The sequence below is a fragment of the Protomyctophum parallelum genome (genome assembly GCF_964188405.1).
Source record: "Protomyctophum parallelum genome assembly, chromosome: 13".
NCBI classification, from domain to species: domain Eukaryota; kingdom Metazoa; phylum Chordata; class Actinopteri; order Myctophiformes; family Myctophidae; genus Protomyctophum; species Protomyctophum parallelum.
Genome location: NC_139708.1, coordinates 32,472,894 through 32,495,235, shown reverse-complemented (window position 1 = coordinate 32,495,235; position 22,342 = coordinate 32,472,894). Strand labels below are relative to the sequence as shown.

Here is a 22,342-nt window from a genome sequence, read left to right as displayed (position 1 = left end):
CCTCTGCGAAATGCCTTTACTGTGATTGGTGGATACGGGCGCCCGTCGGCAAACCGGTTTGCGAGCAAGGAAGCTTAGAGAAGGAAAGGATATGGTCACGTCACTGGGCTGCGCCATGACACTAAAATAGGGCGGTAGTTTCCTAATTTGCTCCCTTCCTTGTGCAGGGGGGTTACTTTGGCCAGTTTTAAATATTGGGGGACATGTCCCCGTTTGATGGAGAGGTTTATTATGTGGGTGATTGATTGATTTAAATATTAATTAACAGTTTGCAGAATTACAGTACATTTCAAGCACAAACTCAATACAAAGACTGTTAACTGTGAGTGGACGACCCAATTAAGCATTACACTTGTTTACAAGAGGGCCACCATGTTCAATTCATCAAAACATTTAGAGACCTACAAATAGACACTTCTAACAGAACAGGAATTCATCATAAAGGAAGCAAAAAGGGAAAAGAAACATATACAGTGAGGGGAAAAGGGGGGGGGGGGAATTCAGATTTTACGGGGGGCCAGTTTCGAATTGCAGCCGTCCATAGGTGCCCTTTGAGAGCGGTTTTGAAGGAGTCAAGGGATTCACATGTCTTAATGTTGGTAGGTGATGATAGAGCTATAGAGATGGCCGATTCTCTGAGAAATTTGGAGGGAATATTGTCATGGCCATTGCCAGTGGCCTTGTGGGGTCGAAGGGCACTCAGTTTTTTTAAGTACCTCCTCAGTTGTTACCATTGTCAGCTTAAAATCATCTTTATAAATACCTAGGTTTGTGTAGAAGGCTTTGATGTGCTCTACACCAGAGCCATAGAGTAAGACAGAGTTATGCAAACTGTGTTCACTTCATGGGGTCAGTCCAATGTCCTATGTCAAACTGTGAATATCAGTGGTCAAAGGACGGCAGTGAAGCAAGACTTTTATTGCAGTGAATTGAAGTTGGCACGGACGATCATCTTTTAGGGAACTGTGTTGCTGTTGGACAGATATACTGCATAAGATACTGCATAAGCATAAATAATATAAAAGCATAATTATCTAAAGGACATTGTACTTTAATCATCTGCAATAAAAGCCATTTGACTGCTGAAATTTTTTGTTTATATATGTGTGTGTGTGTGTGTGTGTGTGTGTGTGTGTGTGTGTGTGTGTGTGTGTGTGTGTGTGTGTGTGTGTGTGTGTGTGTGTGTGTGTGTGTTTGTGTGAAGCAAGACTTTTATTGCAGTGAATTGAAGTTGGCACGGACGATCATCTTTTAGGGAACTGTGTTGCTGTTGGACAGATATACTGCATAAGATACTGCATGAACAATATAAAAGCATAATTATCTAAAGGACACTGTACTTTAATCATCTGCAATAAAAGCCCTTTGACTGCTGATATTCAACGTTTGACGTGGACAGTCAATACAAATTAACAATTACTTGATTACAGTATTCCATAATAAGTTTGTTTTGGCCTTGCATGAACTTTATGCACCTCACTGAGGTGCTGGACAGACTCACAATTAAATTCATACACAGTATATTCTTTCCATATTCTCCATTCATTTATGATTTCTTACTTTTAATCAATGCTAAATATCTCTGTATTCCAATATTCCGGTAATCATTGCCATAGACTCCATTGACCGTTCCATTGACTGTGTGTATTTGACTGTGACCATCCCTTTCCTTCTCTAAGCTTCCTTGTTTGCGAGACAATCGTGATTGGACACAAGTAGCCTGTCTATCTCTGTATCTCTGGAAGAATTTACATTTTCCATCAAATAAACAATAGAATTGTTTGTGATATGCTATATAAAATATCACATGTCATTATATTTCGTTTTTTCTTAAATAAATAGCAGATCTACAAGCAATGTTTGACCAGTTTTTATAGTATAGTTTGTTGATGCAACCAGTAATGGTATTTTTTCATTATTTTCTTTCTTATCTGCATGGGGACTCCCCAAAATGACCCACAGGTTGAGAACCTGAGGCCTCCTTTGCTGTCTTGATTTTGACAGTAAATTCTGATTTAGTTTTAGTCATAGTCTTTTGAATACAATTTAGTTTTGGTCATATTTTAGTCATCTGAAATGTTTTAGTGTTAGTATAGTTTTATGCAACTAAATATCATACCATTTTAGTCGACTAAATCTACAGTTGACTAAAATGTATTTTGGAAGGCCTTGATGGCGTCTTAATGGCTTAATTAAACTTGGTTGCATTGCTGAAAATAGTCGATCTACAAGCTCACAACGCTTATCAGCGCAACACGTGAGCTTATAGATCTGCTATTTCCTTATTGTGAGCTTGTATATCGCCTATTTTCACCAAGCATAAAATGAATTGTCTTTTAGTTCTACTGGATCTCTTCTCCACTAGTCTCCCCCTAACATTTTAGTATAGTTTGTATTATTGACGAAATTGTCAATAGATTTTAGTTGAAGTCATCAACTCATCATAGCTTGGTTTTTTCTTCAGTGAAAAACGTACAGTCGACAAACATTTTTCGTCATATTTTTAGTTGACTAAATCAACACTGGATGGTCTGACTCTGCATGCATTGTAATCATTGCTCCCAGGGTCACATTCAGACCGTTACAAACAATGGGTACTCTGACAATGGGTATCACGGGTATTGAACAGCTCGTTTCACCTTTGTCTCTCTTCATGAATAATGCAGAGTACCCACCTGGCACAGATTATATGCCAGGTGTTAAAGGCCTGGTGCTTGTGGCTGATCAGACGCTTTAGGAACTTCTTTCCATTGAATCGGCATTAGACTTTGAAAGGAAGTGTGGATAGATGAGGAGAGAGTAGAGAGACTTCCCCTCCTCCAAGGAATGGGTGTGGGTGTCGGCAAGTTTCTGCGAAAGTGTCGAGATATGTTATTTGGGAGTTAAATCTTAGACGACAATCATCCAACTGACCAACAGCCATCCTTAAAAAAAAATCTTCAGACATCAAAGAAATATTAACTCTATTATATAAATATAAGACTCTTAATTGTTGTAGTGTAGGAGGAAATCTTTCGAAGACATTTTTATTTATTAAAAGCATGTTATTTTCATATACAATTTGTGGAACAAACCATTACAATTGTAAATTGATATGCTTCCTTTGGGCTTGACATTTAACATTAAGCTGCAGTCTGTGTACATATAGATGTGCAGTATGAGACTTCTCCTCTATAGTCTATACTACAGACTATAGCCTCTCATATTATTAAGGAGTGAGACCATCGCAAATGCTTCTGAAATGACCTTAATATTTGGATAATACAAGAAGCTGGTTGAGCAATGAACGTGAATGTTGTATCTCTGAGCTGCCGCATTTAAGATAAAAGCACAGCTTCTCAAAGTTCAATCCAGTGAAGGAGGACCGCCATTCATGCAGTCTTAAAACAGTCCTCTTCAAAAGCCTGTTTTGGTATCTGACTCAGCTTTTTTGAGAATCAAGGTCTCTCTTTAGGCTCTCTCTAACTCCTCAGCAGTGTGCCAGCAAATGTAGTCCAGGCTGCTTACTCAAGTTTGTTTTTCATAGGCTAACATAAGCATATTACTTTAACAGCACAGGGATGTTGTGAGGCTTCAAAAAATTCACTGAAGCCAACTTCAATTTCAATTCCAAGCCACAAGTCAATAAAAGCCTAAACAAACAGTTAATAATATGCTCTACTTTCTTAAAGAATTATACTTTCTTAAAAGAATTATAGAAGTAAATATAAAATTATTATTATTATTATTATTATTATTATATTAAAATCATCATACTAATAGTGCTTTTATACAGCTACTGTATGTTAACATTAAATGGAGTTGGTACAACATATGTTCAGGAGGAAGACCACGCTTACAAGCTAAGATCGTTGGCCTCCTCCACCACCATGCCATGCTAACTCTATCCCTTGCCTCAGGTATCGAGCTCAATCAACTCCACCATTTACCTGCCATGGTTACCAATGCCAGCTCCACCCTCACCACTCACCGAGACCTCACTGCCATGGCAACTGTCAGCTCTCCGCCCTATCGACGCCCTCGCTGCATTAAGTGAAGAGTATATATGCCAGCCTGTTTCGCCAGCCATTCGTGCATCGTATCTCGTACCCCTCCCTCCCTCCCTCCCTCCCTCCCGCTTCTCTTACTAACTCTCGTTCTCCAGTTTCAGGTTCCAGACGGGGGTCTCGGATTGGGGGTGTGTCCTCACACGACCAGAAGGACGCCCGCTACTCAGACCCCATGCCAAATACCCCCTCGGATCGTCCTACATCCTCACACCCCCTACCCTTCCCCTCTCCCCTCTCCCCAACCTAACATCCTCCTCCTCTCCCCCTCATCCCATACGAACAGTCAAGGCCATGCATCTCACCCCCATGCATCATTCCATTTAATGCATCATTCCAATGCATCATTTCATTCAATGCATCTCATTCCTTCATTCCTTCATTCCTTCTCATGTTCCACCTCTTTTCTAAATAAACGCTAAACCATGTTAAACGATGTTCGATTGTACTAGTGAAATTGGTTAAATTAGATTACACTAACCTAGTGAAAAGTGAAAAGGGCATCTTTGCTTTTAAACTTTAATCCAAATCTCCACAAGAGATTTCTGAGAACTCCAGCAACGTTGAGAGCAAGCTCTCAGTGACACAGAACTTAATTGGCAGCGTCATTAAATATGTCAGATGTCCTACTGACAATAGAACAAGATTCTTCAGTAAGCATTTATAGCTCTATATCCGGGATTCCAAGGCAGACGCAAAGCACCACTGTGCAGGTGTGAGGTAAGGGAAACTGTCCGACTCTGGACGAGAGTGTATTTCTGATGATTTACCAGAAGGGGAGCTGGGCTGGCTCAGGAAGTCCCTCACCTGGCGTGGCAAAGAGTGAACCAGCCAGTCTTCAACCAACAGGCCACTTCCATGCAAGCCTGGACAGCAGCTGAGCTCCGCTGGTAGCTCCTCCAGGCTGTTGCAACGTAGGTCCAGCTGAGACAGGTGGCTCAAAGCACCAATCCCGGGAGGTAGAGATCCCAGGGAGTTGTGTGCCACATTCAGGCTGCGCAGCTCCAAGCAGCCACTGAAGAGCTCTGGGGGAAGATTGTCCAGCCTGTTCCTGCTGACGTCCAACTCTGTGAGCATTTGCAATGCCTTCACCTCGGCTGGCAGCACTTGCAGCAGATTGCCGGCCAGTAGGAGCCTGCGAAGGCGGTGGAGACTGAAGAGAGCGGAGGGCAGGTTCTGGAGCTGGTTGTCGGCCAGATCTAAGAATTCCAGGGACCGCAGTACCCCAACGCTGGCAGGCAGGGCCAGCACATGGTTGTAGGCAAGCCTGAGGCATGAAAGACGGCGGAGATGAGCCAGGCTCAGCAACTCCTCCAGAGTTCTCAAGTTATTGTGCTGCAGATCAAGCGTGCGTAGGTTCGTGAGAGCCAGCAGGGCAGAGGGAAGACGCTCCAGTTGGCAGCCCTGTAGCTGCAGCTCTGTCAGGCTGGTCATGCGTCTCAGCCCCGTCAACACCAGCAGCCTGGTGCCCTCGTTGTGGATCTCCAACCTCACAAGGCTGCCTGTCACCTCACACAGTTCTCCAGGGACCCGCTGCAACATGCCCCGAAGCACCAGCACACGGAGGTGGCGAAGGTGGCGGAGGCTCCCCAGCGCCAAGCCACGGCCCACCCCACCCTCGTAGCCAAGGCGGCCAGTAAGGTGGAGCTCATGTAATGCACGGAGTGAGTAGACCCAGCCAGGGATCTCTGCGGCCTGGGTGAAGGTCAGATGGAGGACCTCTAGGCGCTCCTGGAGGAATCCAAGGGCACCTGGCTCCACAGCTGCACTGCAATGGTAAAGATGAAGCTCCCTGTTGGAATGACAGGCATGAATCTTACAGTACATTGGATGTGTGTAAAGGGACGTTTCAATGTAAAATTCACAATATGATCGGGCAAAACTGGCAACCCCTAAGTAAGTGAAATTAAGGAAGGTTGTAATGTAATTTCAGCAATGAAAAATAATGACCAGATAATAATCATCAGAAAGAAAATAATCAACTCTTTCCTCCTCTGCAGACATTATAAGGTAAAACTTTGTTGAATCTTACATATAAATTAGTGAAATTCTTCGATTTTGGTCTGAACCGACTCACCTGAGTGAGGTCATGTTGGCGACCTGTGCGGTGAGTTTGGCGTCGGCGATGAGCTCCAGTTTGAGGACGTGCAGCTGGCTGAGGGTGTAGAGGGCTGGGGGGAGGCGAGGCAGAGCGACCAGCTGCAGCCTGCACAGGCCCTCTGCATCCACGCTGGTCATGGAACGCAACCTCTCCACTCCGAAGCGCCTCTCCAGGTTCTCCTCCAGCAGTCTGGTCTCGCTGACGGGGGACAGAAAGACAGACAAACGCTGTGCCAGGAGAGGGTCGTACTGGTCGGCCATGTGCGAGAGGAAGGCCAGGTCGTTGCTGAGGTCGGGTACGTCTCCCAGGGAGCACGGTTCTTTCAGCGCATGAAAGGAATACTGTCGTAGAGAACTGAGCGGGGCACACAAACAACAGAACTATAATATCATGCTGATCGATTCAATGTCATATTCTGTACACATGTTAGATACAAATATGCACATACACCACCCAGCCATTATTATATGCTTTAACTACTTAGTTTGAACTTGGCTTCCCCATTTTATTGTTATAGACGAAAATAAAACAAACTGCCAAGAAATAGCAAAACATTACAAAAAATGCTCCTCGGAGCATAGGTCTTGAAAACGGTGGCATTTCTTCCTAGGACTTTTACTGACAAAAATGTTTTAGCAAAAATGGACCTGCTGGTGACACTATAACAGGCCAATGTGCATTTCGTCCTCGGCCTAGTGGGAATGTGCTTGCAAAATCGGAAATCGCACATTGCTGCGCTGTTGAAAACAGACCAATCCTGCAAACTTTAAAAGGTAATATCAAACAATTTGTTATGCCACCATGAGGCTGATAAAAAAAATCAAGTGGCATTTCTTCCTCAGCCTAGTGGGAATGTGCGCGCAAAATTTAACGGAAATTGCATGCTGCGTTCATGATGAAGGTATTTTGTTCAAAACTGACTAATACCTGCACATTTTGGAAGCCAATCTTAGCCAATTAGAATGGAATATGGAAAATCTGACAGATTAGTGTTGATCACATGACTATAGAGAATCTGTACCGATTTGCGTGATGTGTGGAAAACATCTGTAGGAGTAATATAAAAAAATGTGTTTTGCAAAAGTCTGCCTCCTGGTGGCGCTAGAACAGGCCGATCTGAAAGATTCAGCACATAGGTTCTGCTCTAGTGCACAGGGAGTGTGCTTGCACAGTTTCGCTGCAATCGGGCCAATGGTGCCGGAGATTAGCTGTTCACAGACAAACAGACACACAGATGAATTACCGGTACTATACTACCAAAATATATTAACAACTTCAACCCTAGCGTCTGCTATTTCTGGTGACGAGATTTGGTGTAGAGTGGAAAAGAATAGCAGGCATAGAGACTCAGGAGACTCTGTATGGTTTAAAGTGGTAAAGCATGTACTGTAAATGGACATATACACATGGGCTCTAACCTGTGCAGAATCCAGCTAAGCGTGTAAATGTCCAACAGGCCGTACAATCCCACCAGAGTCAAGTATGTGACCAGAAGCTTGTGCAGAAGTGAAGCCAGGGCGTGGGTGCACTCAAAGGTGGCGTATCCCAGGAGGGCATGCTCCTCAGGGTAACACGTGTGATGGAAGGACACAGAGTCCAGCAGAGGCGTGCTGTAGCCCAGGATCACTGTCACCATGAGCAACTTGAATATAGTCTGAGCCAAGTACACCTGGACGGAGAGAGTCAGGCAAAACATTTCACACATATCATTCAGGCAAATTATGTATATAATGATTATATCATTTACAATAATCTATACCAGTCATTAACCCTAACCCTAGATTGACAGATTACTTTATGATGCAGGTGGAAAATGCACGATTATTACAACAAAACATTAAAACCTTTCATGAAGCTTCAAAACATTTGCTTCATTGTGATGTAAAAAATAAAATTAAAAGAATAACAGTTTACTTTAGTGGACAACATTTTTATTTTGACCAATCTGTAGGGTACAGATGGAGAGTATGTTGATATTACTAATAGTTGGTGTACTTGCTCTTCTATTGAGAAATCTATAGCCTATCCTCTGCTGATTGACAATAAAAAGTGGTATTGCATTGCAAGGTCAAAACTAAAATGTATCTGCCCTTACATATATTAGCTCAACAGGTAGAAATGTTGGCGCTCGCACAGGTAACCCAGTTTCGAGTCCCGAGTAGGGCATGGAAGTTAGGGACTGCTGCTAAAAAACATTTGCTTCAAGCCCATTTTTATAAAAGACGATTATGAATGACCTCCGGGTGACCTCTCACCTTGTAAATGACATCAGAGCTTTCACAGTGGGCGCGGAACCTCCTGACCCTCTCGAACAGCGCCCTGGCCTGCTCCCCGTCACTCTTATCCAGGCTAACAACCCGCCTGGGGCCCCTGGGAGCCAATTGAGGGCACTTGGATGCATTAAGGTGTGGGACCTGTGGGGCTGAGTTCACAGATGACAGAGACGGGTTCCGAGAGATCGTTAAGGGGCAAGGTGAAGGAGGGCCGCTGGTGGATGCGGATCTCTTCAAAAGAGGACTGTCAGTGCCCGAGTCCCAGCTGGACTGTCGGTCACGCGGCACCCAGGGTGACGATGGCGTTGGAGGATGTGCAGATTGAAGTGTTGCCATCTCCCCCGCCTTGTCCTCTACTTCTTCCTCTCCGTCTTTCTTGGCATGCATGTTGTCCTGCTGGGCAGCGTGGGACAGGGCGCGGGACGTCCACGGCGACTCACAGCACTTAGCTAAAATAGCCAGGAAGTGTTCGATGCGGGCAGACGTGAGAGGGAAGTGGAACCAGAAGGAGCCGCTGGCTAGAAGCAGCAGGGACTGCAGCATGGCCATGTAGGGGAAAAAACGAGAGTACCACGGCAAAGCCTCGTGATAGCACACCTAGAGAGACAGATGATTAAAACACAAACAAACAAACAATCAATCAATTGTGGTCTGGTCTTTACCACTTACTTAAGCCCTACGCACACACGCACGCACACACATAGTACCTGGCTGATGTATATGTACTGTTGATAGACTAGATGAGTACGTCTACCCTGGGCTGGAGGATGTGGGCTGTGGCTAACGACGTGAGGGGGTTCACGAGAGGAAACCTTTGCAGATGGATTAGAGTTTGGGGTTTGTTTCTCAGTGGACAAACTGTGGTTTGTGGCTGCAGTGGGGGTGGTGGGAGGGTCCAGTAGGGGGAGACAGACCACTCTGTCCCTGGACAGCAGAACTGTACCAGACAGAACGGACACCATCAGCATCAGAACCACCAGATAGTCCATGAACACCTCCCACCAGGGCTTCAACAGCTTGGAACTGCTCTGACGTTCATTCAGAGAGGCCAGCTCTGACAGGGAAAACATGATGGGTGGCTTTCTTTTCCTTCAGCTCCTGTAAGACAGCACATGTGAGATGTGAACCAATGTAATATAGGCAGAAATGTCCAAAGAGAGAGAGGGGGAAAAAAATCAAGTGTCAAGTGAGGGTGCTTAAAGCAAACATTAATAGTCCACAAGTGAGGTCCTATTTCTCCTGAAAGAGTATATTTTGCACTATTTTTGCATGACCAGCGAGTCACCACTTATTGGCTTAAGTGGTGTAAAGGTCGGAGGAATAGGTCCTTTCATTTTTCAGGGGCGCTAGCCCCTCCTATATACAGCTTTTGTCCCCACACGACTCATATTTGCCATTGACAATGAAAGGAGAAATTAGGTCATATGTGCCTCAAATATGACTTAATATGTGGCAACACAAACATTAAATGCCATTGACAATGAAGGGTCATATGTACAGTAGATGTACATCGCCTAACCAATCACATAAATTCAGTTGTTCATGAGAATGATGTATGATTATGTATATATAATGTAAAGAGCGCGCCTCACTTCACACGGGTGTGATTTTTAATAACCCACAAAGGAATAAACAGCAGTAACAGAATTGCAGTGAAGTAACAAATTAGGCTTAAAGGGTATGCCTGGGAAGGGTAGGCTTGGGAAGCTGTGGATATGCACGGCTTGGGAAATATGTTGAATCAATAACAGTACAAATGCTGCAGGGAGGGAACTGACACATATAGGCAGGCAATCAAAGACTTGTGATGAAGTGACACTTCATATGTTCTGTTGAAGAACTTTGAATCAAATATTCTTGACAGTAAATGAGTTTGTTATGTTCTGTAGGACATTGCCTGTTTTGTTGTATCACAATTTGGGATAATATATAGGATAAAATCTATCATCATATCATCTCATTCTGGCCAATCACAATTTGCGTCCTCACTGGTCCTCACTTTTCTCTTCAATGTTTGTGTTTACACAGTTTTGTCTTCTTGTGTTTACACACTTGTATCTTCAATGTTTGTGTTTACACAGACCCTCAACTGGACATATAGGAGGGGGCCGGGGCTAGCGCCAAAATAAATAAAATGTTGGCTACGAAAGAAATAAACATTGATTGATTGATTGATTGAAATATTTATTAACAGTTTGTAGAATTTACAGTACATTTTAAGCACAAACTCAATACAAAGACTGTCAACTGTGAGTGGACGACCCAATTAAGCATTACACTTGTTTACAACAGGGTCCACATTGTTCAATTCATCAAAAAACAACAACATTCCTTCAAAACAATGTTAATGTCTAAAGAATAGCCTAAGATATTGTAATTGTTAGTGTTAATTGAATGCAGCAGAGCTTGAGTTCATTAAACAGGTGGTATAAAAGGTCTCATTAAACATTTCTGATTTTAATCTGAATCTGTTCATTTTAAAGCCAATTGGGGGGAAGAAAATCAACCTACCTGGAACAATTATTGTTAGCTGCTGTTAATTCCACCCTCAAATTCTCTCTTCTCAAATTCTCTTCCTTTCTGAAAATGTTGTAATAAAACATCAATGCAAGCAGGATCTAAGTAGCCTATACCGTGCTGCTGCCTCTTCAAAACTCTAGTCTAACGGCTTCATTCCGGAGCTGTCCGGTTCTTCAGTGAATAGACTGTGAAAGTTTGCGACAAACTCTTTCAATTGTGAGAGACTGTTGGCAGAGGCTTGGCTCTAGCCTCTAACCCGTTGTCATGACAAGAAAGGATGGCGCAAAGAAATCTAATTCAACAACCTCTGTAAACCCATAGAAGTCCCCACACTCTTTAAATGCCAAGAAAGGGATCGAGGGGAGCGGTCTCATGATGACCTTTTAATTTATCTGTTGCAGGTTTAACTTGCTTTTTTCAGTTCAGACAACTTTTGTCCCCACATGTCTCAATATTTGCCATTGACAATAAAATGAGACATTAGGTCAAATGTCTGGCAAATATGAAGTAAATTTGTGGCAACACAAACATTAAATGCCATTGACAATCACAATGAAAGAAAATTTACATCATATGTAGACACGAGCAAGCTAACCAATCACATAAATTTAGTTGAAAACTTGCAAACTTGCGGTCGGTCACGCCTCCACATATGGTCACGCCTCGTGACATCACGCCTCCATATATGGTCACACCTCGTGACATCATGCCTCCATATAATATATGGAGGCAGGATATCACGAGGCGTGATCATATTATGATCACGCCTCGTGACATCCTGCCTCCATATATGGTCACGCCTCGTGACATCACGCCTTGTAACATCACGCCTCGTGACACGTCACACAACCATATATGGCCTAATTGTATTAATAACAACTTGAATGAATTCCAATTCCAATTCCAATTCCAATTCCAATAGAAAAATAGGTTAATTTGTCTCAGAAGGTTGTTTCCTTCAAAAATTATGCTTGTTTCTAATTGTTTCCATCTTGGGGTTAAGGGTTAGTATATGTGTAAGAAAGAGTTAAAAAGTAACACCATGGGACATTCTTTCAGCTTGACACCTGGCAGAATCTTAAAATACACCCTTCAAGGATTAAAGGACAACTTTAGTTTTTTCAACCAAGGTTCATGTTTTATGTTATTAGAGAAAGTAAAAGATGAGTGTTAATTCTTTTTCATTTGCTGCTTTCTTTCGTTTTAGGGATTTTAGCTGTTTTTGACAGGGGGGCGGGGGCATTCGAGCATGGGGCTATTTTTTTTTATTATTATTTACTATAGTCCTAAGGACTATAGTAAATATAGTTCCCCAGGAAATTACATCTGGCCACGGAAGATCACAGGATCAACTGAATGTAAAGGAGGCCTACTGGGGGAAGGCTTATACTGTGTGTGTATAGGCTCAATATGTCAGTTTGTAGACATACAAAGATCTTGTGATCTTTTGTGGCCAGATGTAATTTCTTGGGGTCTAGTAGGACTATAGTAAATAAAATAAAATGAAATCGCCATAACATTTTGTGAAAAAATACATATTTAGCCCCATGCTCGAATGCCCCCGCCCAGGCGCCCCCCTGTCAAAAAGAGCTAAAATCCCTAAAACGAAAGAAAGCAGCAAATGAAAGAAATGTAACACTCACCTTTTAGTTTTTCTAATAACCTAAAACATGAACCTTGGTTGAAAAAAACTAAAGTTGTCCTTTAAGAAAAAACAAGCCGACAGTGCACCTAATAGTCTAGAGTCTAGACTATTGGCTGTCAGACAAAACACAGCAGTCACTGTCAACATTTCACACTGAACATGAACATAGTAGTTCTGCACATTGGTTGAAATGAACAGTATGTCAGTGATTTACTGATGTTGTATTACAGCAGCCTCTTATAGCCTTTGACTCCCAGTGTACAACAGAGGGAGCCAGAGGTTAAGAGAAGAGAAATTGCATGAGTGTGTGTGTGTATCTGTGTGTGTGTGTATGCGCTTGCACGTGCAACTCATTTTTTGCGCATGCTGCCAGTATGCCAATTAAGCAGCCACACATATCTTGTGTTCAAGTTTTAGATACATTTTTAATACATTTTACTTTGCCATTGTTTTTTTTGTATGTGTATGTATGTTTGTATTTTCAAATGGAACTCAAAAGATGCCCATGGGATGAGAGTTATTAGACTCCAGTCTTGTTGCTTCACGAACACTTTTAACTGACAAATTCCATCCCTAATAAGATCACTGACTGGAAAGGATTTGTGCTTGGCCCGCAGTTACACCTCTACTGAATGAACAAGAAAATGTAAATACTGGTACATTCGAGATAACATCTCAAATGAATATCTGGTTAATCCATTGATTATTCATGCAAATATGTAGGTCAAGACTGGTATCAATAATAAATACTGCATACATCCGCTGTAAGCTTTATGTATACTTTATGTAGATACATTAATGTACAACATGACCAATAGCTTTTACAGGGAATATAAAAGTTAATGTAGATATAACCCATATAAGGGCAATAGAAGGTAATATTTTACCCTAACGTTAACGGTCTTCACTTTTTATTTTACAATCAAATAGAAAACTACTGACCTTATCAGTCAGAGATATAACGTCTGACATCAGTGAAACATTATCATCATCAACATTTCTGTTACTACCATCATATTAATTATCCTCGACGATGTGACCATCATTATCATCATCATCAGAAATAAATAAAATATTATTTTATGATTATCACAGTTATTGCCTCCATACCAACAATGTCATCGTCATCATCATCACAGCTACCACCATACTCATCGTCATCATTACCATCATCAATAACATTATGGATATGTTTAAGGCTTTTGTAAAGAAGACCCCAAACTTTAAGTTGAATGAAAGGTTCTGCCGGTAGGCTAAAACATAATGACATAACAGGTATACAACAACAAAAGGGTAACGGAAAACCTATACATTATATACACATACATAACTTAAGCATACAGTATATCGTTTTAACATCTTACGGGTTGTGATAAACCATATCACAAATGAAAATAAATACAAAATGTTGGTTATATTGTTTTTTTCTTTCTTTTTTTTTTAAAGAGGAACACAAAAAGCAAGCAAGGATCTTTAGTTTTACAAACCAAATGCATACAGAATCACATCGACGATCACTGACAGTCCAACATGTTTGGACCATGAGAGAAAAAACAAAAGCTTAATCTGACTGGTACCCTAATGGAAAATTGCATAGGCATAAATCAAGCCTGCTCTTCAAAATGTCAACCGTTTCTACTCAATGGCCCTTTAGAGTTAAAAGGTAGGCTTCATATAAGCCTACGCAACAGGACCGCACACACAATAACTAAAATAAAAGTATTTCAATATTCTGTGGTCCACACAAATATATGATATCAGTCCAGCTGACTCAAAACTGTAACGCTGTGTCTAGAGCTAAATTCAACCTAAATCTAACCCAGCATTGATCTCTGAGGTTTTCTGAGCAGAGCTCCTGTAATGGCACCTTGGGAGACGAACGTAGCACCAGAGAGACATGACAACATGGTCCAGGTGAGGTTCCACCGCCATGTTCACAGTCCTGACTCTCCTTCTACTCACTTCCTCGCTGTCTCACTCTTTCCTGCATTCCCTGACATCATGCATCACTCTGCTGTTCATCATCTCCTGACAGGAAACGGTTTAGCCCTCTGTAAGTGATTCGAGCACATCTTGAACTCTTTGAGTTAAAGGTACAACATAAAGCACAGTGAGGTACATACACACACGCACACATGCACACACACGCACGCACGCACGCACGCACACACTGTATGCACTGACATCTGCATTATATGGCTGCCTGCCGCCGCACGCTCACGAAGACACATTACGCACGTGTACAAACATATCTCAAAATGAGTTTATAATACTTCACATGCACGTAGGAGCATCCGAGAAGGAAATAAAAAGACATGGCAGTTGTGCTTCTTGAGCTGTGTACAGAGGAAAACACATGGCACACATTGATTAGCCGGAGTGTATGAGTGGCAGATGTAGGGGTAGGCTTGGAACAGAGGGGGGGGGTTGAACAGAAGATAGCATATTTCATATCTTCAGAAGGTCTGCTCATGTGTTGGTCCACTGTGTCCCGGAGAATTAAAGCCTGAGTTATACTTGGTTGCATACAGGTGTCAAGCATTTAAAATAGCCAATCTACAAACTCTCAGCGCTACAGTATGTGAGCTTCTATGGTTGCAACCAAGTATAAATCAGGCATATAACGATGCGCTCTAATCTTTGTGTCCTGGAGCTTTCCTGTCCCTCACAGTACTCTGTCTCATTGCCTGTCCAGCTCAAGGGCTTCAGGACTTGGGCTTGGTCCATCGGAGAGACTGCCATATCTGTCTCTAAAGCCTCCAGAGGCTGCAATAAAGCAGTGCACCATGAAGAGATGACAGTCACGTCTTTGGGGTTCAAATCCATGGACGTAGAAATGTAGGTGTGTGTGTGTGTGTGTGTGTGTGTGTGTGTGTGTGTGTGTGCACAGCCAGGTAAAATCACAGGAAATGGACTGGGAGGAAAAGATGGCAGGGTCGGAGTCTAAGGAGGAGCCCGTCGCTCTTCACTTCTTGTTGGCGATGCGCCTCTTCCTGGTGGCCAACATGTCGTAGAAGGGATCTCTGCTGATGCTGGCCCTGGAGGAACCAATCAAAGCGCAGCCATGAAATAAATAATAACGCCACATGAGAGAGGGCATCTTTTTTTTTTTTAATACTGTTTTTATTAGGCATTTTTTGTATATGACAACTTATATGACAATCTGACAATAATATTGAGTTATACAGTTATATAAAATGAAAGATAAAGACAGATAATGTAAATTCCACATACAATACATAATAAAAAAGATATATAAATGTGATAAAAACGAAAAAACAAAAGAAAACAGTTAAACAACGACAAATGTGAACAGACAAACAAAACAAAGACCACAGGACAGACACTCTTGCTCTCAAAACTTTCCCAACACGTTGTAAATTAACTGAATTACAGACATTTCTTTTTAAATGAGAATAAATAAAATAAAATAAAATACTCAGTTCCTTTTTTTTTCTTTACTTTTCTTTCCAATTTTCTAATATGTTATCTATTGTGTAGGAGGGGTTAGCGTGCACCTATTGAAATGGTCAATGAAGGGTTGCCATGTGAGAGAGGGCATCTTTGATATGGAAATGTAGGCACATTTATACAACCCCCCACTTTAACTAGATTAAAAAAGGGGGGAGAAAAAGTTTGTGCAGTGACCTAGTTTGGTTTCCATGGTTTCTGAAGAACCCCCCCCCCTCACCCCAATACTCCGGTTCCATTGCTGTTAGTTTCCCTGGAACCTCTCACTGATTTCCCACTCTAGAACTCTGCCAAGCACATAGTCACACACACACACACACACACACACACACACACACACACACACACACACACACACACACACACACACACACACACACACACACACACACACACACACACACACACACACACACACACACACACACACACACACACACACACACACACTCACTCTCCTGCTGTTCAGCAGGTTTATGGGTCTGTGCAAGTGAAAACAATAGTGCTCCAGATTACTGGATCTTCAGCTTTCTCTCTCTGCCTATTCAGGGCGACGGAAACGGCACTCTGCACAACGAGACCAAAGTGTGTCAGGAAGCCATGTGGGCTCTGTACAGAGGAGCCCAGTTTCACGGCTCCTAAATCCCGTTAGCGGCAGCACAAAGCGAGAAGCAGCTCAACCCCCCTCGCTGCGGATACCGTTCACATATACACTGCCACACGATCCAGAGTGGAGCCGTGTGTACCATCATGATAATTCCCCTTCTTTCCTGAAAGCTTATTGTCACTTTTTCCACAACCCCAATGTGTTCACGAATCAATAACGGGCACCGCAAAGGTACGGGAACATTCAATGGAAAAAAGCAAAGAGATCAAATCAGTGACAACCAACCGTGAAAAGATGCCGGAATATGAAATGCTATTTCCTTTGTTGCTACCCTGCCCTTAACCCATTCTGACCTGAGCTCAGATTCATACCAGGTTTCCACTGGACACACACTGGTCTGATTAACCCATTCTGACCTGAGATCAGATTCTAAAAAATGTCAGTCGTTCTTCGATTTTTTCAAAAATAGCAGACCTACAAGCTCGTAGCGCGCCACTCGGTGGCGCGCTATGAGCTTGTAGATCTGCTATTTTTCAATAGCTAAAGCATAACATGATGCTGACACCAAAATGGGTCCCCGTTCAGAATGGGTTAATGAATGAATATCATCTCAAATATATATGATCAATGAAATGTAGAAGCTTACATTAAATACACAACTAGATGCATCAACATGCTACCTCTCTATGAGATTAATTAAATCAGAGCCTGTGGTCCACTTTCTCTACCGATGCAGCTGATTGCTACTAAAAGTGTGTCCACATGAAACTACATCTACACCCATGACTGAAAATGAGGGGGAAAATCACGATTTCCATAAAAAGCCATTTATCTCCCAAGACCCTGGGTTCTCGTGGACCCCTCTGGTGAGATGCACGGCACTGTTCGCTATGGGGGGCTGCTGCTAATGCGTTAGCCCAGTTTGGAGCCTCCTCTTTGGATTAAGCTTGCTGGGCATAATACTGGCTCACCCCCTGGGGTGCTATAAGTGGTGACTAATCCCTCACCATTTCCCCTGTGAATACACTTGGAGAAGGGGTTTGCAGGGGAGATTGTTACAGTGCACAAGCACCAGCCCTACTCTGCTGAGCCAACTGTCTTTGACATTGTGCCATCTCTTACGCAGGCAATTACAAGGGATTTAATACTGAGGTTATGTAATACAGTGGTTCTCAAAGTGGGGTCCGAGCTAAAGTGGGTAACATAGCTTTCACAATCATTTTAACGACTTTATCGATGTACATGTTGGCTATTCAAAAACAGCAGATCCACAAGCTCACAGCTGCAAGATCTTTGAAAATATTAGACAAATAATTCTGGGGGTGCCTGGCACCTTCTCAGAATGTCCAAAATACATATCAATTTGGGGGTCCTTGTTTGTTTGAGAACCACTGATGTAGTAGGTGCAGTATGTGAGAACTTCACTAAACATGCCATGTCTAACAAAATCCCCAAATCCCATTGACATTTGTCATAGACATGGCATGGTTCCTGTCTATTCTGCAGTAGAAGATGCAAAGGGGAGCAAAATGCAAGGTGCTTCTGCTGAGTAGACTTGCATTGGACTCTTACTTGATTGATTTGATCCACTCCTCCTTCTCCTCTGGCGTGGGTGCTGATATCCTATACACCACATGGTTTCCCTCCACCACGCGTCCGTCCGCCTCCGTCTTGCAGGCTTTGATCACCTGGCCTTTGTGATTTGGGTTGTAGAGCTCAAAACAGTTCTGCAGGAGAAGAAGACGGTGGAAACAAGTGTGATTTCCACAAAACGTTGCATTATTAGGTTCTGCACCTGGACTCACTTCATTGGCTGAATGTTTAGAGATTTGAATATTTGTGTGTTGTAGGTTGATGCTTTGAGAAAACATTGCAGTGTTTGGACAACAATGTGATGTGTAATTGATTGACATCAGAGTGCAAAGTTAGTAAGTGTAACAAGGTGATAATAATGTAGTGAGGTCAGGACACTCACTGGTTTCCTAGTCTCCTCCACCTCCCTGATGCAGAGATTCTCCAGAGGAATGATGCCACGGGGTTCCTTGTCCTGGAGGAGACATGGATGAGGGACGGAGAGCGATGAGAAAAAGAAAGAAAGAAAGAAAGAAAGAAAAAGAGAAGACAGGATTCAGGAAGAGAAGAGAATCAGTGACATTAACTAATCATGAAATAGAAACAAGAATACGAGTATCAGAGGAAAGAAACGGAGAGAGAGAGACAGAAAGAGGACAAAAATGTGCTGCGACATGTTTTGCAAGCTCAGGAATCAACATTGAGCCGTTGCTCAGTAATGGAGCAGATTGTGTGAGTGTGTGTGTGTGTGTGTGTGTAGCAGGCTGTCCAGAGGACGGGACATAATGATAGTGTCCTGAAGGATAATACCAGGGTAGGAAGAGGACACTGCTGATCTAGCAGCTAGCAGGCACGGAGAGGCACATGCACTGATAAAGATTTCCAAGGACAACACACACACACACACACACACACACACACACACACACACACACACACACACACACACACACAGAATACAGACAGAAACACAAATGGATGAATGTGCTCTCACACACAGACCCATACGCATGCATGCATATGGGGCATTCTCTCATGACTTACTGTCGTGTATTCAAAGTAGTACAGGCAGTTGTCAGTCAGGATGAACCACCTTCTCTTCCAGGTTTTAACTCGGCCCCCTGACAGAAAGAGTGGGAGAGGAGACAGGAAGTGACACAATGACCACAGGGGACAGACTTGGCGGACTGCAGTTAGGAAAACAATCCCACAAAAATAGTTATGTGGGATGATTCTTAAAGTTTGATTATTAAAAAGAATGCAGAGCTGAAAGCTAACAATAGAATGGAAGCCTAGCCTATATGTACAGTTAACAGCATCTCTCCAACCATACTTATTATCTCTTCTATGTTCTCCCCGTGTCCCCTAGGGTAGGTACCCTCACATGTTCTCCCCGTGTCCCCTAGGGTATAGGTACCCTCACATGTTCTCCCCGTGTCCCCTAGGGTAGGTACCTTCACATGTTCTCCCCGTGTCCCCTAGGGTAGCAACCCTCACAAAAAACATGCCGTATTCCTGGTCTGTATTATTGCCTCCCCCTCGCCAGCCAGGGTGCCTGATGGAGGGGAAAGGAACTGATTGCAATAACGTGTTCTTTCCACAATCCACATACTACGTCCTACCCGGGAAAACTCCCCCGTCAGGTGATAAGAAGCAGTCTGCTCACTCCTCATGCATTGAGTTTGGAGCTCTCCCCAGGTTGGTAGGGGGAGAGGATTGCAGCTTAGGCAATTGGCACCAGGTGTCCGGGTGAAAAAAACCCAAACAAAAACAAACAAAAAAACAAGAAATGATGACACACCTCAAGCCTGTGGTATAGCTAATCTGGTGCATCTCAGAGGCAGGAGAGGTAGCAAGAGGAAGGAAGGCACTGGAGCACCAGGCTCAGACAGTTTAAGCCCTTTTTAATTCACAGGGTGCAAGTAAAAATTTACGTTTCGATGTATCAGTCACTTCGTCACCTTATTTGTCAGGTGAAATAGGCACTGTCTTCGTTGTCCGTTGTCCACCTTTTATCTTCCTCCCCGCCCCCCATATTATTATTATTATTATTTTAGTAACGTGTATGTTTCTGTGTCACAGCCTCGCGGCCATTGTTTGCGTTCGTTTCCAACGTTTTGTTCGTGGTTAGACTGTGTTTTGTTGTCTGTAGCTGTTGTTGCTTCGAGCTGCGGACACACTTCCGCGGTGCGGGCAGGGCTTAGGAGGCAGCCAATCATGACTAGGTCGCTACTACGTGATTAGGCTATACGAGTGGTGCAGACTCCCATTGGCTTAGGCAGCGTTTCAGAGTATACCATTGGCTTAGGCGGAATGGGGTCACTCACATTGATGACTAACTAGGTTGATGACTAGGTCGCTTACATTTCATGAGCCGTTACATGTCAGGTTTCACCTGACATGTGTACACTACACGCTGCAAATTACTACTTTAAACTTATTAACACTTAAAGCAACCCTGAAGCAGCCAACACACACTTGTAGTGCACGCACGCGCGCACACACACACACACACACACACACACACACACACACACACACACACACACACACACACACACACACACACACACACACACACACACACACACACACACACACACACACACACACACACACACACACACACACACACACACACACACACACACACAAAGCCTGCCCTACAGTATTTAAACACCAACCCCCAAATCAACTTCAGCATCTCACGTTTGTCTGTTCAAACTACATCCAAAACAAGACACAGAGGGAGCAGGGAGTCCAGGCACCAAATTCCAACACTTTGAACCAGAATTTCCCCTTTGGCAGATGGCTCAGTTGGAGCCTGTGTTTGTGTATGTGTGCGCGTGTGCGTGTGCGCGTGTGTGTGTGTGCGTGCGCGTGTGCATGGGAAGAAAACACTAGCTTTGTACAGACGTTAAGCACGGAAATGGAACATACAGGCAAGCAAAAATATATAATTGCATACGTGTACTGTGAACACAGCGACACAGGCACATGTGCGAGCACGGTTTGTATTCATTAAGTTAGATCACACTCATATGCAATATATGAATGCCTCATGGTTACTAGTCCGGGAATGAAGCGGAAGTGAAAGGTCCGCCTCCATCAGCTTCAATCTAAACAGATTCTTTTAAATGCATTTATCTCTGATTCTTTTCCCAAATTGCTGTTGTTTCTCCAAAAGAAGCTTTATTCACGGCCCATAACTAAAGCGTTGCTGGTCGCGGTAACAAAATGTATGTTTCGGGTGAATTAAATAACGATTGCGCGAAACTTTACACAGCCGCCGTTTACTTCCGGTTAATGCCCCGGGAATGTTTGGCCTTCTAAATAAGAGCATGCACTGAATGTTTGGCCTTCTAAATAAGAGCATGCACTGAATGATTGGCCTTCTAAATAAGAGCATGCACTGAAAAGATTGTGGCACTGGTGGAAGAATGAATGAATTAATACGTGGCAGTGAATCTGTGAAACATTGTGCCACAACCCTCATTTCCCAGCTTGAAGAAAGAGATCTGCTAAAAACAACATCTGGCAGGGTTGTAGAGAGTTGAATAAATTACAAATGTTGCCACCGGAAGCTCTTGCTGTCGTCTGTTTCATGGAGGACGGAGGCTAAAACCGCAATACTGGCTCTGTTCGAGAAACTGTGGCTATTAGCAGACACATGCGTTGCGTTTGATGAGTCTTGGGAGACGCTACATAGAGATGCTGGAATGTGCAGGTCGGGGCCGCACATGTATTGTATGTGCTGTACTGTATGTGTGTGTGCGTGCGTGCGTGCGTGTGTGTGTTTGTGTGTGCGTGCGTGCGTCCATGCGTGCATGCGCGCGTGCGTGTAAGTAGTCAAACAAATCCCAAGTTCCTACCATAATGGTTACTAAAAGAGTCATTATGTGAAAGAGAGAGAGAGGTGAGAACGGGACCAGGTGAGAAATTAACAACAGGAATGAATGTGTACAATGTTACGACGTAGAACGAAGGTACAAATCAAAAACACGTGCAGACAAACCAAAACATGTGTCAGGCCTTGCCAACAAACCTGAGAAATTACAGTGGAAACAAGACCTGAAAACGCTATTAGCTCACCAGGGAAGTGTAATC

General features: G+C 43.2%; 2 protein-coding genes across 2 annotated transcripts in view; both read right to left on the bottom strand.

Moving 5' to 3' along the window:
- Nucleotides 1-4,715: 4,715 nt before the first annotated feature.
- LOC310868402 (volume-regulated anion channel subunit LRRC8D) lies at nucleotides 4,716-9,490 on the bottom strand (the record flags this gene model as incomplete). The annotated part of the gene is made up of 5 exons (XM_083778835.1): nucleotides 4,716-5,838; nucleotides 6,124-6,501; nucleotides 7,566-7,816; nucleotides 8,403-9,017; nucleotides 9,128-9,490. The coding sequence occupies 5 exons, from the start codon at nucleotides 9,488-9,490 to the stop codon at nucleotides 4,716-4,718; spliced, it is 2,730 nt and encodes a 909-aa protein (XP_083634961.1).
- A 3,860-nt stretch (nucleotides 9,491-13,350) lies between these two features.
- The window catches only part of cyth3b (cytohesin 3b), a 45,806-nt gene continuing 36,814 nt past the window's right edge, over nucleotides 13,351-22,342 (bottom strand). The window contains exons 10-13 of the mRNA XM_083779798.1: nucleotides 19,280-19,356; nucleotides 18,639-18,710; nucleotides 18,236-18,390; nucleotides 13,351-15,623 (exon numbers count right to left, since the gene is read on the bottom strand). Coding sequence (XP_083635924.1) covers nucleotides 15,551-15,623; nucleotides 18,236-18,390; nucleotides 18,639-18,710; nucleotides 19,280-19,356 — 377 coding nt within the window. The 3' untranslated portion in view covers nucleotides 13,351-15,550. The remainder of the gene's footprint in view (nucleotides 15,624-18,235; nucleotides 18,391-18,638; nucleotides 18,711-19,279; nucleotides 19,357-22,342) is intronic.